Below are 19350 nucleotides of genomic sequence, written 5' to 3'. Positions count from 1 at the left end.
GGCCCGGCGGGGCTGTGCGGGGTGGCGGGCCGCTGACGGGGCTCTCCCCTCGCCCCCCAGCCGTGGTGGTGGTGCAGAACGCCTCGGTGCTGGAGCTGAAGAAGGCGCTGCGGCGGCACGTCCAGCTGCGGCAGGCACGGCAGGGCGGCGTCCAGCACCTCAGCTGGTGAGCGGGACCCGGGGGCTGGGGGGCTACGGCTGCTCACCCCCCCCCTTCATCGCTCTGCCACGGCCGGCGGTTCCTCCTGCTGCTCTCCCTAAGTGTTTTTCCTCTAGGAAGTACATATGGAGGACGTACCACTTAACCTACGCCGGAGAGAAACTGGCAGATGACAGAAAGAAGCTGAGAGAGTGAGTAATCGAGTCTCTTCTGGGTCCTGGGGGCTGGAGGGGCCCGGCTGGAGTCCAGACAGCATCTGCACAGGCAGGGCTAACTTGGGACTTTGTGCCCTGGCTCAGCTAGGTCCTGCACTTGAAATTGACTGGAAGATGATGGCACCGGCACCGCACACAGAGGCGGGACAGGCCCTGCCCTGACAGGCTGAGAGGGTGTCTGCGGGACGGGAAGGCCCCGGGTGGTTCCTCAGCCACAACCATCCTGTGCCGAGTGTGTTTGTCCCATTCAAACCACACCAAGGCACTTGGACATACTGCCCCTTAGCCGTCCACGCCAAACTCCTGCAGAATAGGTTGTGCTTACTAAGCTTGTGCCTGAGGTATCCTGCAGAGACAAGGTTAGTGAGAAAAAGCACAAGTGTGAGGGGAGTAGAACACAGAGAAGGCCAGGGATGGCGTCATGGACATGAAGCACATCATTGGTTCATCTCCAGGGAAAGGGAGAGCACTTGGGGAGCAGCTACTCAGCAGAGGATGGGGTCAGGACACATTAAGTAAGTGATGGGAGGGGACCTCTGGAAGTCATCTAGTCCAACCCTCTGCACAAGCAGGGTCAGCTAGAGCTGGCTGCTCAGGGCAGCATCCAGTTGGGTTTTGAATAACTCCAAGAACGAAGACTGCACACCCTCTCTGGACAACCTGTTCCAGTGCTCGGTCACCCTCACAGAAGGCTTGGCAGAGCTGCTGAGGTAGAAAGGTAGGAAGGATGATGGAAGAATGCCAAGCAAAGAGCAAACCAAGGAGAAGCGTGCTGGGCTCTGGACCCGCTCAGCCACTGATCAGAGACAATCTATTAACAACACCAACCATGACTCCCATCTTGCCATGCCCGTTCTCAGGGCAAGGAGGCACGAGGTGCTTCCGAGCACTCCAGCTATTATCCACTGCTGCTGTGTGTATGCCAGCCTGTGTGCAGACCAGCAAGAAAAGCTTGTCTCAGGTATCAAAAATTTAGCAAGACAGCCCTAATCAAAGCTGTTCTTGAAAGACTGAGCCACACGTGATTGATAGGTGCTGCATTTCAGGGGGCGTTGCAGATGATCAGGTCCTTCATTGCTGGCAGCATGTTCTACATACACAAGTGAGAATTTTAACTTGTCCTGTATTAGAGCACAGCATGTGATCATAGGAGTCCATCTCCCCCTGTGAAAGAGGAGGCTATAGGATTTCAAAGGTTATGGTTCCTGGGAAACTGGCATATAACAGCAGAACTCTCTGTTCAGGTATGGCATCAGAAACCGGGATGAGGTCAGCTTCGTAAAGAAACTGCGAAAGTAAGCTGTCAGGTAAGTCCTGAATATCCATTAACAGCTACCAATGCTTCATCTTCCTCTTCCCCAGGCCTTAGTGTTCAGGCTCGTAGCAGCTGGTGTTGCTGCTCTCCACTGCGTAGCAGAGCATTTCTGAATGCCTGTGTCTGCATTAGGCTTGTGCCCTGGCTGTGGTCTGAATCTAGAGCCCGGTTGTGCTGTTTGTGCTTCTCTCAGGGCAGGGAATGATAATTTGGCTATTTCAGTTAACATACATCGGGAGCAGCAGCATCTTAGTGCTGGCAATGGTGGAGCTCTAACCCTACTTTATGTTTAGACCCTGAATCTGCTCCTGCAATGTCTTGAGACTCATTAAATGCAGCATTCCTTTGTTTGCTGTTGTGATTGCTTCTAGGACCTTGCTTTATTTCAGGCTTCTTGAATGTCTGGAAATCACTGTCAGGAATGTGGCTGGGTGTTAATTAATCCCTAGGAGGATGGAGGTGTCTGTGCTACAGGCGACTGCTGTCACCCAGGTTGTTTGGGTCCTTCCGTGTGCCTCAGACTCTCATACCTGAGGAGCTGTTCTCCCACCCTGCTCCTAGTGCTCCTGTACCATTCAGAGCACCTGCACCTAACAGAAATATCCCATGGGTGCTCATAAGCAAACGCAACAAGCAAACACAGCATATTCTTTGCTGTTCCACAGTGGGTGTATTTTGAGCCATTTTTCTCAATTACTGCAAGCTATAAGGAGTTAGGAAAAGGGATCTCAGCTTACACATCCTGTAGTTTTTCACTCCCAGTTTCTTCAGTTTCTGGTTTATAGGAACTTGAGTTCAACCCATTCATTCTTCTCAGAAGACAGGACACACCACTAGACAACTTTTGGTCATGACATTTCTGTCCAGCTGATGCATTTAAGAACACTTCCAGCAGAGGAAGCACTAGTAGCATGTATATTTACCTGTTTGTAACCTACGTCGACATATTTCCGGTATTACACTGCTATTTCTAGAAAGTTGTGCACACAAACATAAGATGTGGCCAAGACTCTCAAGCTTAGTAAGTTTAAAATTATCTCTGCTTCCCCTCCACATCTAAAAACACAATGACAGTCTCTGAAGAGCAGTGGTAATAGCTTTTCCAAACACTTGGGTTTTTGTTTTGCAGCTCCACCTAGCTGGGTTAGAAACTGTTGCTTTGTGACCACAGTTACTTTTTTTTCTTCTTTCAACACTGCTACATCTGCAACATCCAGTGTAATAAAATGTGTGCCATAACAGAAGCCATCTGCCCCATGGTGCCTATGACCAGCGGTCACCTATGGCACTGGCTGAGCCCCCGGGACTGTCTAGGTGTGGTATTGTGATAAGAGAGCCCAGCATGCAGTACCTGTTGTCACTGCCAAATATTTTCTTTCTTTAACAGAGAGAGCAGAGAATCCAGCCCTACCAGGACCAGACTGTGGATGCAGCACTTTCCTGGAGGAAAAGGTGATAACATTTCAAAGGGAAACAAACTCCAGTTGAATGGACACTCTCACATGTTGTTTGCAGTTGTTATTTGAAATGTCTGTCTCAGAGCTGTATGTGGAATGCACTTTCAGAGATTAAAGAGATGCTTTGGTTTTCTGAGGCTTTTAAGGCCCTTATTTCCAGCTGCAAATCTGTGTCTGGCTGTTTTGGGTGCTAGAAAAGGATTGATTCTACTGGTACATGAAACAGCATAGGTGAGATAAAGTAACAAATGTAGCCACAGACTATGCAGAACAATTAACAGTAGCTAAAACGCTACCTTACCATTTAATCACCACCTTAGCAGTAGTAAACAACTCTGGTTAAAAATGTAGTACTGAAACTAGTGTAATAAAAATAATGGCAGCAGAAAAGGTTCAATACAATTGAACAAGGCACAAACGTTCTGTTTTCAGAGTCTTCTGAGATAAGGCAAAACATGCCTGCCAAGTGCTAAGGAGACAGTTTAAATTAACCACGGGCAGGGTTAGAAGTGTCATTGGATTAGAGGCTTTGTCCACATGGAACTGGCACAGCAAACGCAAAGACAATCCATCTCCAGTGCCTGCTCGAGAAGCCAGTCTTTGCCTTTCAGTGGAGTTGTGCATCCAGGTCGTATTTCTCGCAGAATTTGTCTGTGAATGGTATACAAGTAAGGAACTCGCACCACTCACACTTGATGGGGTAGAAATAGAACAGAATCACAAGTCCTGAGAAGAGTGCAATGAAGATGAGCTGGAAAACTATAATTTGGCATCGCTTCCTATATAAATCAAACTTCCCAAAACTAATGTAGGGCAGGAAGGCAAAGGAGAGGAAGAAACCACTGATAAATCCTGAAATGTGAGCAAAATTATCAATCCAAGGCAGGAGGCCAAAGGCAAAAAGAAAGAGCACCACAGCCAGCAGCTTGAAGAAAGCCCTCCATGGGCGTGCCAGGATTTGCCAACTCTGGAAGAGCTCCACAAAGAGACAGGCCAGAATCCCAAACTGGGATCCTGCAGGGCCAACCTGCAGAAGAAGAGCATTACAGGTAACATCAGACACATGCCATCAGCCTGGCTTCCGCAGCCAGCTCCAGGCATTACAGTTGTTACTCAACGCCTTGTTCAGTGTTTCTTGGGGAAGAGATGCCACAGCCTGCAACTTCATCCTTATAATGGGGTTCAAGGAGTAAAGGGGCCTGGTTTGATTTAGGATCAAGGTAGGTGCGAGGCCAGCAATCACCAGAACAGGCTTTATATTTAAGAAGGGCAGATCTGGTTTAACTCACTGGAGAGGAGAAGCCCCTGAAGGCAATCTCCTGGCTCTCCCCACCCACGATGCACTTTTCCTTATTGAAGGACCTAGAAGATAGTCCTCCAGGTCCTGCCACACAGTCTTCTAAAGTGAAGCCGGACAGTCACATCAGACCTCTCCAGCTGTGGCATGTGGACAGGGACAGTCCTGAACAGTTTGTGGGAAAGGTGAGCTCTGCTCCTTGCCCCTGTCCTGCTTGCCACTCGCTTGCGGAGGGTCTCTAGCACCAGCTACAACTCTCAATTCCCAGCCTGCCACAGGCCTCTCTTACCCTGTGGTCGGACAAATACCGCATTCATTATGAGAGGCAGCCTTCGTACTGCAGCCAGACCAGGCCAGTCACTTGGAAAGCCCAGGGTACTCTGGGCCATGTTATTGCTCAGCAGCTAGATGATGGTGTGGTGCCATCTTCTAGCTACAAATCTGCACAAGGCACACGCTGCAGAGGGGAGCCCAGCTGTGGTGTCTCTGCCTCTGCCAGAGAGGCATAGGCATGTAGACAAGGCTTGTGTTCAGGGCAAGTTACCAGGACCCTAGTCTTCAGGAGACCCACCTCTGCTCTGTAGGGTAGAAATATTGCACTGGCAAGGTTCCCAGTGATGCCACTGAGCAGGTAGATGATAGAGATGCGATGCCATCCTGCCAGCTTCTCTAGGTCCCGCAGGATCGTCATTTGGAAACAGACTGAAACCAGACAGTGCAGGATCCTGCCAAGTTCAGAGTACAGGAGCTGAAGCAGCAGCCACTGAAGTCACCCCTGTGCTGGTTGGTGTTCTTTGCCGAGCCTTGCTGAGAGCTCCTGGTCTGGCCTTGCCCATGTCTCTAATATCCCTCCCAGAAAATGCAGCATGGTAAACCTCAGCTCAGCACCCCGGTGTCCCCCAGGGAAGGGACTGCCAGAACAAGCCTTACAGCAGTCCCAGGTTTCAGGGTTCCCCCACCCAGATAGTGGAAGTTTTACACCTATGCTTACCCGGCATGGAGGAAAAGTGAGAGCCAGAGGCGGTAGAACTGGTCAGGGACTTCTGGATTTAGGAAAGGGAGGAGTCCACAGACATCATCCATGCAGTGCACCTAGGGCAGAAGTTGGGGTTGTGAGGTGCGCCAGCCAGCATGGCCCTTTACACCGAGGCCAGGGCAGAGACTGCAGTTAGCTTTGAAAGAGGGGCTCTCCTCCCTCTTCTCTGCTGTATCAAGTCCCAACCCTTGTCTCCAATGCCACGTGACCCCACCTATTCCCTGCAGCAGCTTTATGCCCTCATTCTTCACCCCAACACACCACACACACAACTGAGACATCAGCATTTGCTCGCCAACAGAGCAGGAAGGTTGCATTCTCCCGCTGCTTCCACAGTGGTCCTGTGTTGGGCTTTTCCAGCTGCCAGCCCAAGTCCTAAACTGGTCTCTGAGGAGGGGCAGATGGAGCCAGCTCTGCCACTACAGTCTGGATCAGCAACTTCCCTTGGGCTCAGGGTGAGACAAGACACATGACTCCCACCTACACTGCAGCACAGGCACCCCCAGATCTTGCCAAGCTGCTAAGGGGAACAGGAGGCAGAAGGGCAGCCATACAAACCCCCAATTCTGCACTTACCTGAGAGCAGAGCGTTGCCTCCTCGTGGAAATAGCCCCGCATAAATTCACAATATTCCCGGGAGGTTATTTCACACCTGGAGGAGGCACAAGTAATCAAAGTGAGGAACAAGTTACACACAGAAGGCACAATGGACCATCCTGTGCCTGCCCAGGCCACCCACTCCCCCTTGTCTCATCCCAGGTCTGCCTATGAGAATTGATGCCTTCAGCTGCCCCTGACATGCTGTAGTGTCTCTGCAACAGATGCACTAATACATTCCCATTTGAGCCCAGTGCCGCTCTCCATACACCCCTCTTGCTTCTCTCCCACAGGCAAGCCTGAGTCACCTCCACAGACTAACACCCTGTATGCAGGGGCTCCAAAACAAGTGCTAAAGCTTAGCTATTTACAGCTGAGAAAGTACCACCAGAGCTTGCGGAAGCTGTGTCTCTGGGGCCAGGGGAGTCTTGTGCCTCTGTAGCTGACAGAGTGGAAAGGGGGAGCTAGGCTAAGAGCATCCTGGTCATGACTTTCAGGGACAGAGAAACGCCTTGGGGCAACATCAATTTTTCTCCCTAGCAGGGAAAGCCAGGCCCGGGCACTGGGTAACTACTCAAGCTGAGGAGCAACGTGAGGAAGAACAGCATCTTCCTCCTTGGCAAACCCAGAGCAGGTCATTTCCTGACAACTCCTTGCGTGCTCAGGGACTCCAGGCTGTGGCCAATGCAGCCTGTCAGGACCAAGCTGGCCATTCCCAAGGAAAAGTGCAGAACTCCCCAGCAGAAGTATTTAATCCCTTGGCATCCGAGTCCCTTCAATCTGCAGGACCAGTTGAGCAAGATAGATACCCTGCTGCACTGAAGACTCAGGCTGGCTGTTATCTCCTCCTCATCCCAGAGTCCTGCTCCACCTGGGAGACCTGTCATAGCTCCCAGTCCAACTCCCCTTCCCAGCAGGGCTCTGGGCTGTGTGTGGGAAGGACAAGGAGGACAAACGGCTGTGTCTATCAACCTGAAAAGGGCCCTTTGTGTCTCACCCCAACACCCAGCCCCTCTCCATACAGGTAAAACTCATTACCTTCCTTTGGTCCCAATGCAGCAGGGCCGGCCTGTAATCACGCAGTCCATGTGAAGGTGGTTGGTGTAATTCCCAGCACTATTTTTTGTGCAGATCTGGAAAGCAACAACAGGCTGCAGTCAGACAGCCATGGCTTTGCTTGCTGCCTAGGTAAAGTCAAAACAGCCCCTTGGGAAGAAGCCAGCCCCACAGATACAGGCCTCCCAAGGCCTCCCTCTCACAGCAGGATAGTGCCTGACACCCCACCTGCCTGAGGCAATCAACACCTCTCTGCAGAGGGATGAAAACAGCCCTGAGGCTAAGTCAGTCTCCATCACTCTCTTACCCTGGCAGGGCCCAGGGCTTTACTTAGCACAGGGGAACTTTTGTTGTTGGAGGGCTTTGAGCCTTGGCTAGACAAAGCCATGGCTGCCCTGATCTGGTGCTTGTGACAACAAGCAGGAGGCTGCACCAGAGAGCCCCCCCTTCCACCAACACAGCTGTGGCTCTGCACTGTGGGATGCAAATGCCATATTTCAGCTGCCTGTACAGGTTCTGTGCCACTGGCATGCTCACCGGCCATTTGGTGATGTCATCTGGCCACTCATGTGGCTCCATCGAGGCTGGCTGCTCACACACCCTGCAGCAACAGAAAGCAGAGATCAGCCTGAGAAATAACTTTCCCCAGCACCAGGCAGCATCCCCCAGGGAGCCACCACACTGTCCCTACCCCCAGGCTGTGTTCCCAGAGCTCCCCTCTGTCCCTGGCGAGGGGCTGGTGACATGCTACGTCAGATCAGCCAAGGTTGTGCTGATCAAAGCCGCAGCCTCCTTCCAGCAAGCAGAGATCACGGCTTCAGCACAAAGGCAGCTGTCCAAGAGCACACAGCTGCCCAGCAACTCACTGGCTCCTTTCCAGGTGGACACAAACCCAAAGGTGGGCATTCAGCTGGTCTCAGCTCTACATCAGCCCATGGTGAACAAGGGCAAAAGGTGTGCCATGGCACCCAGCAGCTGGCAGGGCTCTGGGGCAGAGGTATTCTGGGAACATGACTGTTGTACCCCAAGAAGGGAACCTGTGCGACGAGCAGGTGAGATGGGGAGAGGGATGAGGAAGGCACCCAGAGCTCACAACAGGCCGCTGTGCAGGTAGGTGGGCAGCCAACAACAGTGGAGACTAAGGGCGAGCAGAAATATGATCACGCTCTGCCTCAGCCTCCCCTACAGCCATCAGGGCAGGTAGGGACACCACTGCCCCCATGTCCCTTGATCTCCAGAGCAGCCGCTGTGCCACCCAGCAATCAACTGGCCTGGGACTCCATGTCTCTCTGACTCTATTGTCACAGCAACCTGTCCCCTGCAAGATGGCAGCTGGGCTAGGCAGGACCTACCTGGGGTCCTGATGACAAACAGACCCAAATTGCCTCTTGCTTCCTGCCAGCATTGGTGTGCTGGGGTGATGGGGCCACTTCACCCACACGGCCAGCGTGGACTGCAGGAGAGAGGAGAGGTGTCACCATGAAGCCCAGGGTGGGAGAAGCGTCAACAGAAGTGGCCCTGAGCCTGCATGGACAGCACAAAAGGGGCCACCACACTCACAGAGCACTCCTCCTCTGAGGTCTGCACGCAGCCCGACTTGTCATTCCGCACACAGCAAGCCGAGTGTTTCTCTTTCTCCCGCTTGGCGCTGATGAAGCTGTGCACTTGCTGGTCCTGCCTCATGCACGGTGAGAACTTGGCCCCTAGGTGGATCAGGGCCTCCTGGCAGAGATGGAAACACTCCGCTCAGCCAAGGGGCAAGCAATGATTGCCTGGGGCAGAGCAGGCTGGGAGAACTGTGAGGGGTACCCCTATCAGGAAACAAGGGACGAGGGACAAGTCCTGTATGATGAAGCCCAACACACATCAGGCACACTCCCAATATTTGCTTTGAAGAAGGCAAGCCCAGAACAAAAGTTCAGGGATTTCCTTGCCCATGGCCCCAGAAAGGCCAGTGCTGTGGCTGGGAAAGGAATCTCTGGGACTCAACAGCCTTTCATGGGGAAGTGGCATCAGGAAAGCTGTCATACACCATACAACTCCTGCATTTTCTCTAGCCCCATGCTTGTCTTCGTACCAACAGGGTGCAAAGCAGGAGTGCCAAGGTCCATCCCAGCCTCCAGGCAGCCCATTCTGCAGGGTGGCTGGGGCCAGGAGCACTGCTGCACCCTGCCACTGATGGAAGGGCCCCATGGGAAGTCCAACCAAAGGCAGCTGCTAGCACCAAGCTCCAAGCAGCAGAGGGCTCTGGTCCCTGGGTGGCATGGCTGCAGCATGCAGCCACCCATCAGCCCACCAACAGTCCCAGCCAATGGCACTCACTGAGCTGGGGCCGATCCAGAAGTTTTCCTGCTGAACATATTTGACATTTTCATAAACCCCTCTGTTTCGCAAGACCTGCAAGGAGAGAAAGCAAGAGCCCCATGAGCTCTTGCCCACAGGGTCAACAGGGAGAGCAGCAGGGGCTGGTGAAAACAGCACCCAGGTTGAACAGAAATCCCCACAGCCAATGGCTGGGCACACAGTTCTCTCAAACTGGTCTTTTGCAGGATCACAGGTAAACCCCCATCAAGGCATGGGCACCTTCATCTTAAGATTTCATTTAAAATATCTATCTCTGGCTATTTCAACTTTCATGAAATCCCAGGGCCTGGAGACCTGGGAGGCTTGAGAGCCTGCAAAAAGCTTCCTGCACTCAGAAACATAAGCAGCACCTGCTGACAGCGTAGGCCCAGGTGCTGGTGACAGTGCTCTGAAAGCTGTTGGACACATAGGTGAGAAGCTCCCCAGGGCATTCCCTACATGTAGCGGGGATATGGCTGTAGAGGTATGTACCCCAGCGACCTTTAACAACATGTGGAAAGGCTACAAACAGCTTCAAGATCAGCTCTCAAAGTCAGACAGGTCAGTTTTGCTCCTGGCAGAAGCAAAATCCTGCAACTGTTGTGAAAACTTAACTCAGGTGTGAAGTATTTCCCTGCCGTGAACATCCCTCTGGTCTCCACCAGAAGGGGAACAAGTTGTTTGAAAGGGCTCCCAGCACAGACACAATGAGAGCCTGCAAAGAGCCCATCATGCTTTGTGCCAGATATAATTTGATGTCAAGAGCAATGTGGCTGCAGGAGAGAGAATAGCATGGGGGCTAACAGAGATGCTGCATGAGTCCCCCAAGGCAGGACACCCAGCATCCAGCTGTCAAGGCCCTCAGGCAAGTAGCCAATATGCTGAAGACTGTAACACAAGAGCCAGCAGCTGAAGGCTGAGACACAATCACACTCCAGGCAAGTCAGGGGGGATTTACTTACTGAATCAACAGTTTCATGTTGTGAGAACCCCACAGGGGCAATGCCGTAGATGCACACAGCAAGGATGGTGATGAGAGAATGCACAAAGGTGACCCAGTAAGTGAAGAAAGGCCTGGATGGAGGGAAAGGGAAAATATCAGTGACAGAAACCCAGGCATATTACACCAACTCACAGAACACAGGAGAAAAGCTGCTGTTTTTCCCCAGGGACCTTGGCAGAATCTGGGGTACCAGGCCAGGATCACCTAGGGATGCACAAGACAGGAGGCAATGACTAAGGTCTTGCTGGCAGACAGACCCTGCTTACTCTGACTCCCCCATTACACTGGGCAAGCCAGCCTTTCCCAGGAAAATATCCATGAGAAACACTTAAGCCTGATGCCAAAGTGTGCTGTGTGTCTGAAATAATGACTTTAGGGGAATGATCAGAGGCAGGGATACCTGAGCCTTCCTGTTCGTCACAGGACAATGGTGATGGGGCAGAGAGCTGCAGTCCCTCCAGGTAGCAGAGATAGAGACACCCAAAGCAACGTGAGGAGCAGGATGAGCTCCCAGTGCACGGTGATGCTAACAGGCTGCTGTCTGCTGCAGTTTGCACTGTACTTCAGGGACACAGACTGGGGGGTCTTAGCAGCAGGTTTCACCCAACCACCCTGAGGCAGTGACCTGAGTTACCAAGAGGCAACAGCAATCACTCCCTCACTAGTTTTCTATGACTACAGATCTCACCTGTGATCATCCATGTCCTCAATCTGCCGCTTGACATAGCTGTCAATGCGCTTGCGGTAAGTACGGTTTGTCAGCTTCCCCACCATACCCAGGCCATATGGCCTCTTCTCCTTGGCAAAGAGCTTCCTGACAGGGACGGCGATACGCTGGCCACGCTTCTGTGGGCTGACACTCACCACCTCCTGCCGCAAGCGGACCTTGGGCTGTGCCAGGGCCCCATCCTTTTGCTTCCTCCAGCCTCGCTCCAGTGGGCTGAAATAAAAAGCAGGACAGCAATGGTTTCCTTCTGCATGGCACAGCAATGGGGACCAGCCCTTCCCTGGTCTTTGGTGATGGCAGACAAGGTGCCCTGAAGTGGAAGCTGTATTTCAAAGGGTTATGCAGTGCCAGTTGATGAAAGCGCAGGACTACACACAGAAGGTGGCACAAGACAGCTGTGCCAAACTAAGCCCTACTGACAAGGAGCTCTCAAGGCTTTGAAGAAGTATTTCAGCAATAGGCTAAAATGGGGAGGCTGCAGCCAGGCACATCTGCAGCCTCAGGCACGTCTACTTCCTCTTCTACTTCATTCCTCTTATTCTGCTTTCTGCTATGAAATGGAAGTGTAGTTTAGCCCAGCTGTGGAAATTCCCACCTTTTAAAGCACTTTACTGTGATTGGACTGGCAAGTCAAACCCCCATGCCCACCAAATCTGACAGAGGAGAAGAACAGGGATCCAAGCAGCTTTCCAGACCAAGAAAGTAACACTGTCACATGCTGCAAGCTGTGCCAGTTACCTCTCACGATCTGTCTTCCATTTCTCCCTTTATTTGCAGTGATGCATGCATTTTTCAGGAGAATAACAAAACCAGGCTTCAAAAACACAATAAAAATCCCAAGCATCACTGCCTAAAGGAAGGCTTTTCTACCAAAATAGAGCATGCGATGAATGTTGCACAAGCTACTGGTGAATAGCACCTGCTTTGTAAGTCTCCATCATATTCAGATGTTTTTGTATTTCTTTGCTCTTCAACAGCAGTCTGGAGGTCAGGTCTGCAGCATTCAGACCCTGACCAAAAAAACCTACCTACCATTTCACCCTTGTTCACTGCCTAGCACTGTAGTAGGCATGTCGCTGACATGCATTCTAGTCTAGTTAACCTCCTCTGGCTTCTTAAATGACCCCCTCTGCACAAAGACAATGGTTGTCAGAAGTGGTCAGAGAAACCAGCTGACAAACTTTTTTCTGTCAGAGGTCACCAGAGCATCTTGGAGAGATCATGACAGCTCTGAAGTATGGACAAGCAACAGGATGAGGTAGAATCTGAACCTCTTTAGCCAAAACCACTGCTGTGAAACTTCAGCTATTTTCAATATTGCACCTTGCAGAAGATGCATTTTTATAAAGCTGAAAGTCCCAACTTCCACTTGGGAAGTCCTTCTTCAACAGAAAGCACGGATTCCATTGCAGCCTGCTCTTGCCCCAAAAGTTCAAGTGGTTTCTGTGTTATGGATGTGCTGTTTCCCAATATTTCCGGTGCTGGGCTATCAGCCTATGCCAAAATAAATACCTAGCCACCTAAAAGGACACCCAACTGTGATTCTGATAACAGTTCTCTGAAGTGTGAAAGAAATGTATTTTCCTCAATAAATAAAACTATTTAAGGAGATCCAAATGGAGCCAAGACGACTGAGACCATCTCAGAGGAGTGACAACAAACTCCCACCATTTTCCACTTCCACTTAAGTTAAGACCGAGTCAAGTTCTTGGAAACACTTGAAGGGAAAGCGCCAACACAGCAAGATAGGCTGTTAGCAGCAGAACCACAACAAGGACCTCCCTGTCTGCTCCATGTTCACACCCAGCAGAGCTCTCTGCTGGGGTGAGCTGGCAGCTAAGCTAGAGCTGACTCGGAAACGACACAGAGCAATTACTCAGTACCAGTTACTCAGGTGGAAAAAATCTAGGTATACAGTACAGTACCACCCACATATTTGTAGGGCTCTCAGCATCAGTGCCACACCTTTCTCTCCTTTCAAGCGAGGAATGTAGCCCAGCTCGATACTCAGCAAGGTTTCACGCTGCTCCCTGGAGCAAGACAACAGTTCCTGGTGACTGTGGCAATGGCAACAGCCTTCTCGTCTTTGCTAGGTTCTCCATAGCCAAAAGCTGGGCCTCCAGCATCCTCACAGCTGATTTAAAGTGTCTTTTGTTTCCTCAAGGCATGATACAGTCTCCAAAACACATCACATGAGGCTGGAAGTTGCTGGAGAGACTGCAGAGGTGGCCTCAGGGTCACCTTTCACACGCATGGGTAGCTGAGACAGGAGGTCTTAAGCTGGGTTTAAAGAAAACCCATCACTGCACTGCTCCTTGAGCTCTGCACCAAGCACCCACAGCACTCAGATCCTGGCTTCCTCCATGCAGGAGGTCCCACTCTGAATGGGTTGGCCACCCCATGTTACGCTTTGGCAGCTTCCGGGAAGATACTCACAGTAGCAAGTGGCTTCTTTCAAGCTCATTTTTGTCCAAGGCACCACCTGTGAGATCTGTCTGATCCAAAGGTTTCACCTCAGCATCTTTGATTGCAGCTTCTGATGGCGACTCGAACACTTCATCTGGATAAGTAGAGAGCTCCTCATGAAGGACTCCTTCCTGGGCAGAGAAACAGAAATCCCATCAGAAGAAGCCAACATCACATTTGAGACACCAGCCCTGGTAGAAAGCAGTGCTGCTCTCTGCAACACACAGTCCTGCTAGACCTAGAGTCTTGCACTGCCTCTGGGGCCAGTACCATGCCAGAGCCCTGCCCCTCACCCGAGCAAAGAAAGAAGTGTCGAGCTCATCTGGAAAATCCACCGTGTCCTCCTCCAGGAAACTTGCTGGGGTGAAGCTGCGCCGCTGTGCTCTCCTCAGGGTGCTGTCCTTCACAGAGCGCCCCTGTAGTCAGAGAAAGTGGCATCGAGTTGCTGCCAGAAACCTGAACCCCATGCACATGCAGGGCCACCCCAGCCAGTGCACAGGGAGCCCAAGTGCTGAGCTGATTCATGCTTCTGTGTGGAGCACAGCAGACCTGCTGACATGTGACACCTTCCTAGTGAGACTCACAGGTGTCAGCCCACTTCTCAATCCACAGTGCCCATCTCTCATGTGGGTGAGGCTTGCAACATTCTCCTCTACCACATGTTGTACAATGCCTCTGACCAAACCGCAGTGATGGGTGGTTCTGGACACAGCAGAAAGGTCACTGGGCCCAGGAAAGCAGACACACGGCAGGATGAAGAGACCTGCATAGTAAGAGCCTCAGGTACTTCTGCTCCATCTGCACCTGGTCTGCACCCAGAGGTCCAGGCAGGCTGCACTGGACCTGCTGGAACCCTCTGAGGCTGCTGGCTGTGGGAACCAAAGCCCCTAGGCCAATAAAAGGGAGCCAAAAATTGTACCAAAACCTAGCCATCATCCCCATTTCTTGCAAATCCAGCCTCCTAGACACATGGCTGAAATGGAACAGGAGATGGCTTGGTTTCTTCCCCTCCACCACTGTTCTCCCCATCCTCTCTGCTCAGCAGCTCCTTCCCTCTCACCCTTCTCTCAGGGCAGAGCCCCATCCTGCTGCCAGACTAGTCCCTGCCCTCCCACAGACAGTACCTTCACCAAAGCTGCAGCTGCTCGGAAACTCATTTTGGCAACAGACTCCCGTTTCCGCCGTCGTGGGAGGCGATTGAACCCTGAGCGTGAGCTGGTGAAGGAGCAGAGTGATGTGGCGCCTGGTGTGATAGGTGTGTGTGGGATGCTGCAGCCATCATTGTCATCAGCCATACGGAAAGCTCGGCCACGAGCCAAGGGGTCTATGATCTGCCAAAAGAAGCAGCCCATCAGTCCATTCACCCCCAAACCCTTCTGTACCAAGCCCTCCTCCCTCTAGGCAAACATCTTGAGACCATGACAGTGGTCTGGGTCCTGGGATTGACCAAGAACCAGGCAGGATGGACCAACAGAGAATGTGCTGTCTGAACAGGAGTTTGAGAAATCCCTGAAAACAGCCATTCTCTTTCTCCAGCTAGTTTTCTCTCTGATACTGGACAGCCCAGGACTTAACAGTATCCTGTTGAAGCTTAACTATGTATTTACATCCACTTCCATTAATTAAGTTATAACAGCTGGAAAAAGCAAACAAGCTTCCGGGAGCTGCAAGCCCTTCTTTGGGACTCTTCAGGCCAAAGCTCTCACTTCTTTCAAACATACGAATCAACCTAATGAAAATATTGCCTTCAGCTACAAACCTTGCCTCCGTCCTTACATCATCACAGCTGTGGTTTCCATAAGACTTCTATGCTTTATCCTAATGTTTTACGAGCTTTTTTTAATCCACAGTTGCACACTCAACAGGAAGCTTTATGGTCTTACACCTACTGATACCATGTTCTGATTTCATGTAGCCCACATAGAGCCCAACAGTATTTCCGAGTCTCCTGTGACCAAAGACCAACTGCAAGATATTTCAGCTAGTAAGAAAACAGGAAAGAGCAAGAGCTGAAACTTGACTGAAAGATGCAAAATATTCTCCTCTGCTTCAGTGATGCAGCCAGGTTTCAGGTCACAGACTAACCTACTTTGGAAGGAATTTGTTTCCCCACTTGCGCAGGTTGCAGTGGTGCTCACTAATGCACAGTAATCAACCATATCAATTACTATAGCTGAATGGAGCAAAGGGAAGAGCTGGGATATTGTGGGTTAGTTCTGAAGTGCTAGTAACTGGATGTGCTTGACTGGGTCTTGTCCCCTGGGGTCACACTTGAAGGTTGCAAGTAGGGGGCTACCAGATGCCCTGTGCAGGCACTCAAAACCATTTCTGAGGACCCATGAGCAGAGCTGTATTACCACTGATGCAAGAAACACTTTTCAAAGTCCTAGAACATAACCAGTAGCTGTGCTACTGTCTGCATTCTGCTTGGGACAAGGATCCACTAGGCAAGCGTCCTGAGTGATACCAAGCTTGCTACTGTATATTTGGGTCCAGGATACTGGCCACTCTATGTAAAACAGAATTTTGTCCTTGCAAAATGGCAGCAAAAAGCCCAAGCTGAGAGCTCTTGGACACACTGCACATATCTAGTCACCACCATAGTCACAACATGACAAACACAGCTCTGAACCTATCACCAAAACAGCTGAGAGATCTCAGCCAACGAGACCAGAGAGAGGCTGCTGAAGGAGAGAGTCTGCCAAACTGTATCTGAGACTTGAGAAGTGTCTGAGCACAGAGCCCAGACATGTTCAGGCAGAACTAAGCTCGCAGATAGGTCACAGCTGCCAAAGTGGTAAAGACACTGTGCAGGAAACTCACAATGCCCTTGACTCTGTCCCAGGTTACTCACCTTTTGCATGCCCAGCTGGCAGGGTCCAACATAGAGTGGAGGAGGAGTCTCTGTGCTTGTTAGAGAAATATTGTCCTGACTGGGCAAGTCCATTTCCCGGATGACCTGAGGTTTCAGCTTCCCATAGCGCAGGCTGCAGTGGCGGAGGCTCTTTCTCTGCCATTTCTGAGTAGCATCACTGTCTTTGCTCACTCCAAACCAATCTGCTGTGCCTCTGAAAGATGCCAGCATACAAGAGCAAAGACGCATTATGTTTGCTTGGACTACACATGTGAAAAGACAAAATCCCTGGTGGTCACTGCCAGCCCACCCCAATTCAAAGACAGGCAGAACTCTTCCCCACAAGCATCTTGCAGCCTGTCCTCAGCTGGTTTTAGCAACCTGACAGATGCTGGCCAGAAACGTTCAACCATCAACAGCATTCTATCTCAGACAGAAGAAAAATGACAGCAGAGATTTCACTGTGTGTAAAGGACAGTTTGTTCTGAGTTTTTCTAAAAACAAAGAAAAGTAGATGGGACAGAAATACAGAAAAGAACTTGGTGAAAGGTTTGGTTTTTTCTGTAAAAACCATCTATTGAAAACACTTACCATCTTCAGGCAGCTCTAGGTCCCCATTGTGGGATTGTACTGTTTTATGGTTCTGCAGCTTCTCCCAGGAGCCACTAGAATTCACTGTTCTCTCCCAGCCTCCCCCCACACTCCCAGGATACCCCTAACTTCTCCATCTCGTGCTGCAGGATTTCTATCCTCCTCAAAGGTAACACTAATGGCAAATGTTTGCTGTGGTCCTTATCTCTGCTAAAGTAGACACACAGTTCTAAGCTGCTGGTTGCAGAAGTAGGAGCTCAACGTTGCAGCCGTGAGGTAGGTTTGCTGCCAAGTGGCTGCTGTCACAGAAGAGCAGTGGATCAGAAGCAAAATCCCAAGGAAGGTGGACAGGGATCGGGGTAAGTCAGACTAACAACCTACTTCACATACTGCAGGACAGCTGGTACCCTAAACCTACAAAGATCACTGCAGCCCTGCCAAGCCTTTCCCACTCTGGTTAATCCTTCCTCAGAAGATGACAAGCTGTGTCAGCCTACAGTTGTCTGGCCAGGTGTTGAAACCTGAAAGTCCTTCCAAGCCAAACCCAATACCCTGGCCCGAGACCCCTGCTCAGGGGCAGGATTTCCAACTGCTGAGAAGCAAGACCTCACACATCACAAAGGGAGCATTAAAACATACACTGAAGTAAAGGCTGCATTAAATCTAGAGGTCACACAGAGGAACTGCGTCAGTGCGTTGGAGACAGTAAACTAGTCTTGTGTTTTGCACCCTACCGAGCAAAAATACATCAACCAACAGGTGAAGGTGTCCTGCCACCATGTAAAAAGATGTGAATTTGAAACCCACAGCCTTTCCAGCTAAAACTTCCAGATGCAAACCACCACGCATTGCCCTCAGCCTTCCCTGTTTCCCAATGATCCAGAACAGACCTTTCAGTAGGCATGAGGTCACATGGGCCATTGCTAGATCTCACCTAACCTCACTGACCCAAATGTCTCCAAATGCCTCCAGCAAGTCAACAGGAACCAGACCTCAGAGACAGGTCTACGTGCATGTCTCAAAGCACCGCTCTGCTCCCACAGACCCACATCTTGTCGGAGCAATCTTCGTCTCCATTCAGAGCAGAAGGGCCTAGGGTCAGCACCTGGCCTGACAGACCTAAACCCAAGCCTATAGCACAGAGGTAATGCTCTGGCTGTGCAGATGCACAGGCACAACGCACACCACAAAACAGTCTTACAACTCGGAAGGCTTCTCGTAGACTGCCGTAACCAATATTTCAACACCAAGGTGACCTTGGATGACAAGTCCGTATATGGGGCTGCTCCTCAAAGGGAGAGGACTGAGGGTCATTTGTGCCCCTATAAGCCTGCTGATGAATGGCCCATTGCGCCAACAGCAGCACCTCAGAGCCCTCAAACTATGCTCCCGCTAGCCTGGAAGGACAAGCACCACCACAGCTGTTTTGCACTCTGAGGACCACTCCTGAACTGCCAGAGACCACTATTGGTCCAGGGCCAGGGTAGAGATCTGTCCTACTCTCTGATCACAGTCAAGATAGTCCAGGAGAGCTGACTACAGAGTTTAGGGTATTGGGAGCACCCTGGGAAGACGCTGAATGCCCCTATCCAGCTGGGGAGCCCCATCACATCCTACAGGCTCCCTGGAGCATTGTAACAAGGAACGAACCAACATCAGAGGTCAACTCTAGCTCTTCTATCGTGCTGAGCTAACCAGCCCTGAAAGCCCAAGACCAAACACAAGCAGTCACCAAAGGTGGACACAGTGCCAGAATGACATCTGGCCAAGGGTAGCAGTGAGGAAGGTAGGACAGGAATGGACTCCTGGGCATTAGGTCCAGTCCCTGCCACACACAAAGTCACATTGTCTGCCTGATTTAAAAAAGTTTACTGAGCTCCAGTCTTGTGGTGTTGGTCAATGGGCTATTGTGCCCTGGATTCCCGGAGTGGCTCATCTCGTTGGTGCTAAGTAAACGAAGACCTCCACCTCAAAAAGAAGACAGTCACATTTGGATTAGAAAAAGCCATGATGTCAACAGGGTAAGAATGGACACTTCCATTCACCAGCTTCTGAGCTGCATCTGGACCAACATGACTAGCATCTGTTCAGTGCTGCTTCCTCTCCTTCCCCTTCTGCCCCAAGGAGGCTTTGGGGCCAACATATGCATATGCCACATGTTGCATTGATGCTAGCAAAGGCAGGCTGCGCTATGGCTGCCCTGGGGAGATATTCCAGCTATGGTGAACACCAG

General features: G+C 51.1%; 2 protein-coding genes across 13 annotated transcripts in view; one reads left to right on the top strand and one right to left on the bottom strand.

Annotated features, from left to right (window-relative positions):
* The window catches only part of SNRNP25 (small nuclear ribonucleoprotein 25kDa (U11/U12)), a 3656-nt gene extending 377 nt beyond the window's left edge, over positions 1-3279 (top strand). Inside the window, exons 2-5 of the mRNA XM_010578520.1 lie at positions 21-166; positions 277-351; positions 1620-1682; positions 3078-3279. Coding sequence (XP_010576822.1) covers positions 21-166; positions 277-351; positions 1620-1674 — 276 coding nt within the window. The 3' untranslated portion in view covers positions 1675-1682; positions 3078-3279. The remainder of the gene's footprint in view (positions 1-20; positions 167-276; positions 352-1619; positions 1683-3077) is intronic.
* A 98-nt stretch (positions 3280-3377) lies between these two features.
* Positions 3378-19350, bottom strand: part of RHBDF1 (rhomboid 5 homolog 1 (Drosophila)) — a 37508-nt gene continuing 21535 nt past the window's right edge. For 10 of the 12 annotated variants that reach the window (XM_010578417.1, XM_010578414.1, XM_010578422.1 and 7 more), the window contains 15 exons: positions 16527-16740; positions 14797-15003; positions 13966-14088; positions 13643-13803; positions 11168-11419; positions 10439-10550; positions 9456-9530; positions 8694-8855; positions 8486-8586; positions 7671-7734; positions 7116-7210; positions 6057-6132; positions 5436-5536; positions 5016-5169; positions 3417-4174 (listed from right to left, as the gene is read on the bottom strand). In XM_010578417.1, coding sequence (XP_010576719.1) covers positions 3755-4174; positions 5016-5169; positions 5436-5536; positions 6057-6132; positions 7116-7210; positions 7671-7734; positions 8486-8586; positions 8694-8855; positions 9456-9530; positions 10439-10550; positions 11168-11419; positions 13643-13803; positions 13966-14088; positions 14797-15003; positions 16527-16740 — 2317 coding nt within the window. In that variant the 3' untranslated portion in view covers positions 3417-3754. Of the gene's footprint in view, positions 4175-5015; positions 5285-5435; positions 5537-6056; positions 6133-7115; positions 7211-7670; positions 7735-8485; positions 8587-8693; positions 8856-9455; positions 9531-10438; positions 10551-11167; positions 11420-13642; positions 13804-13965; positions 14089-14796; positions 15004-16526; positions 16741-19350 lie in introns of those variants that run through there. The other 2 variants (XM_010578423.1, XM_010578425.1) reach the window with 2 other exon arrangements.

The sequence above is a fragment of the Haliaeetus leucocephalus genome, unplaced genomic scaffold, assembly GCF_000737465.1.
Source record: "Haliaeetus leucocephalus isolate CR32 unplaced genomic scaffold, Haliaeetus_leucocephalus-4.0 Scaffold636, whole genome shotgun sequence".
Lineage (NCBI taxonomy): Eukaryota > Metazoa > Chordata > Aves > Accipitriformes > Accipitridae > Haliaeetus > Haliaeetus leucocephalus.
This window is presented reverse-complemented; position numbering and strand designations above follow the sequence as displayed.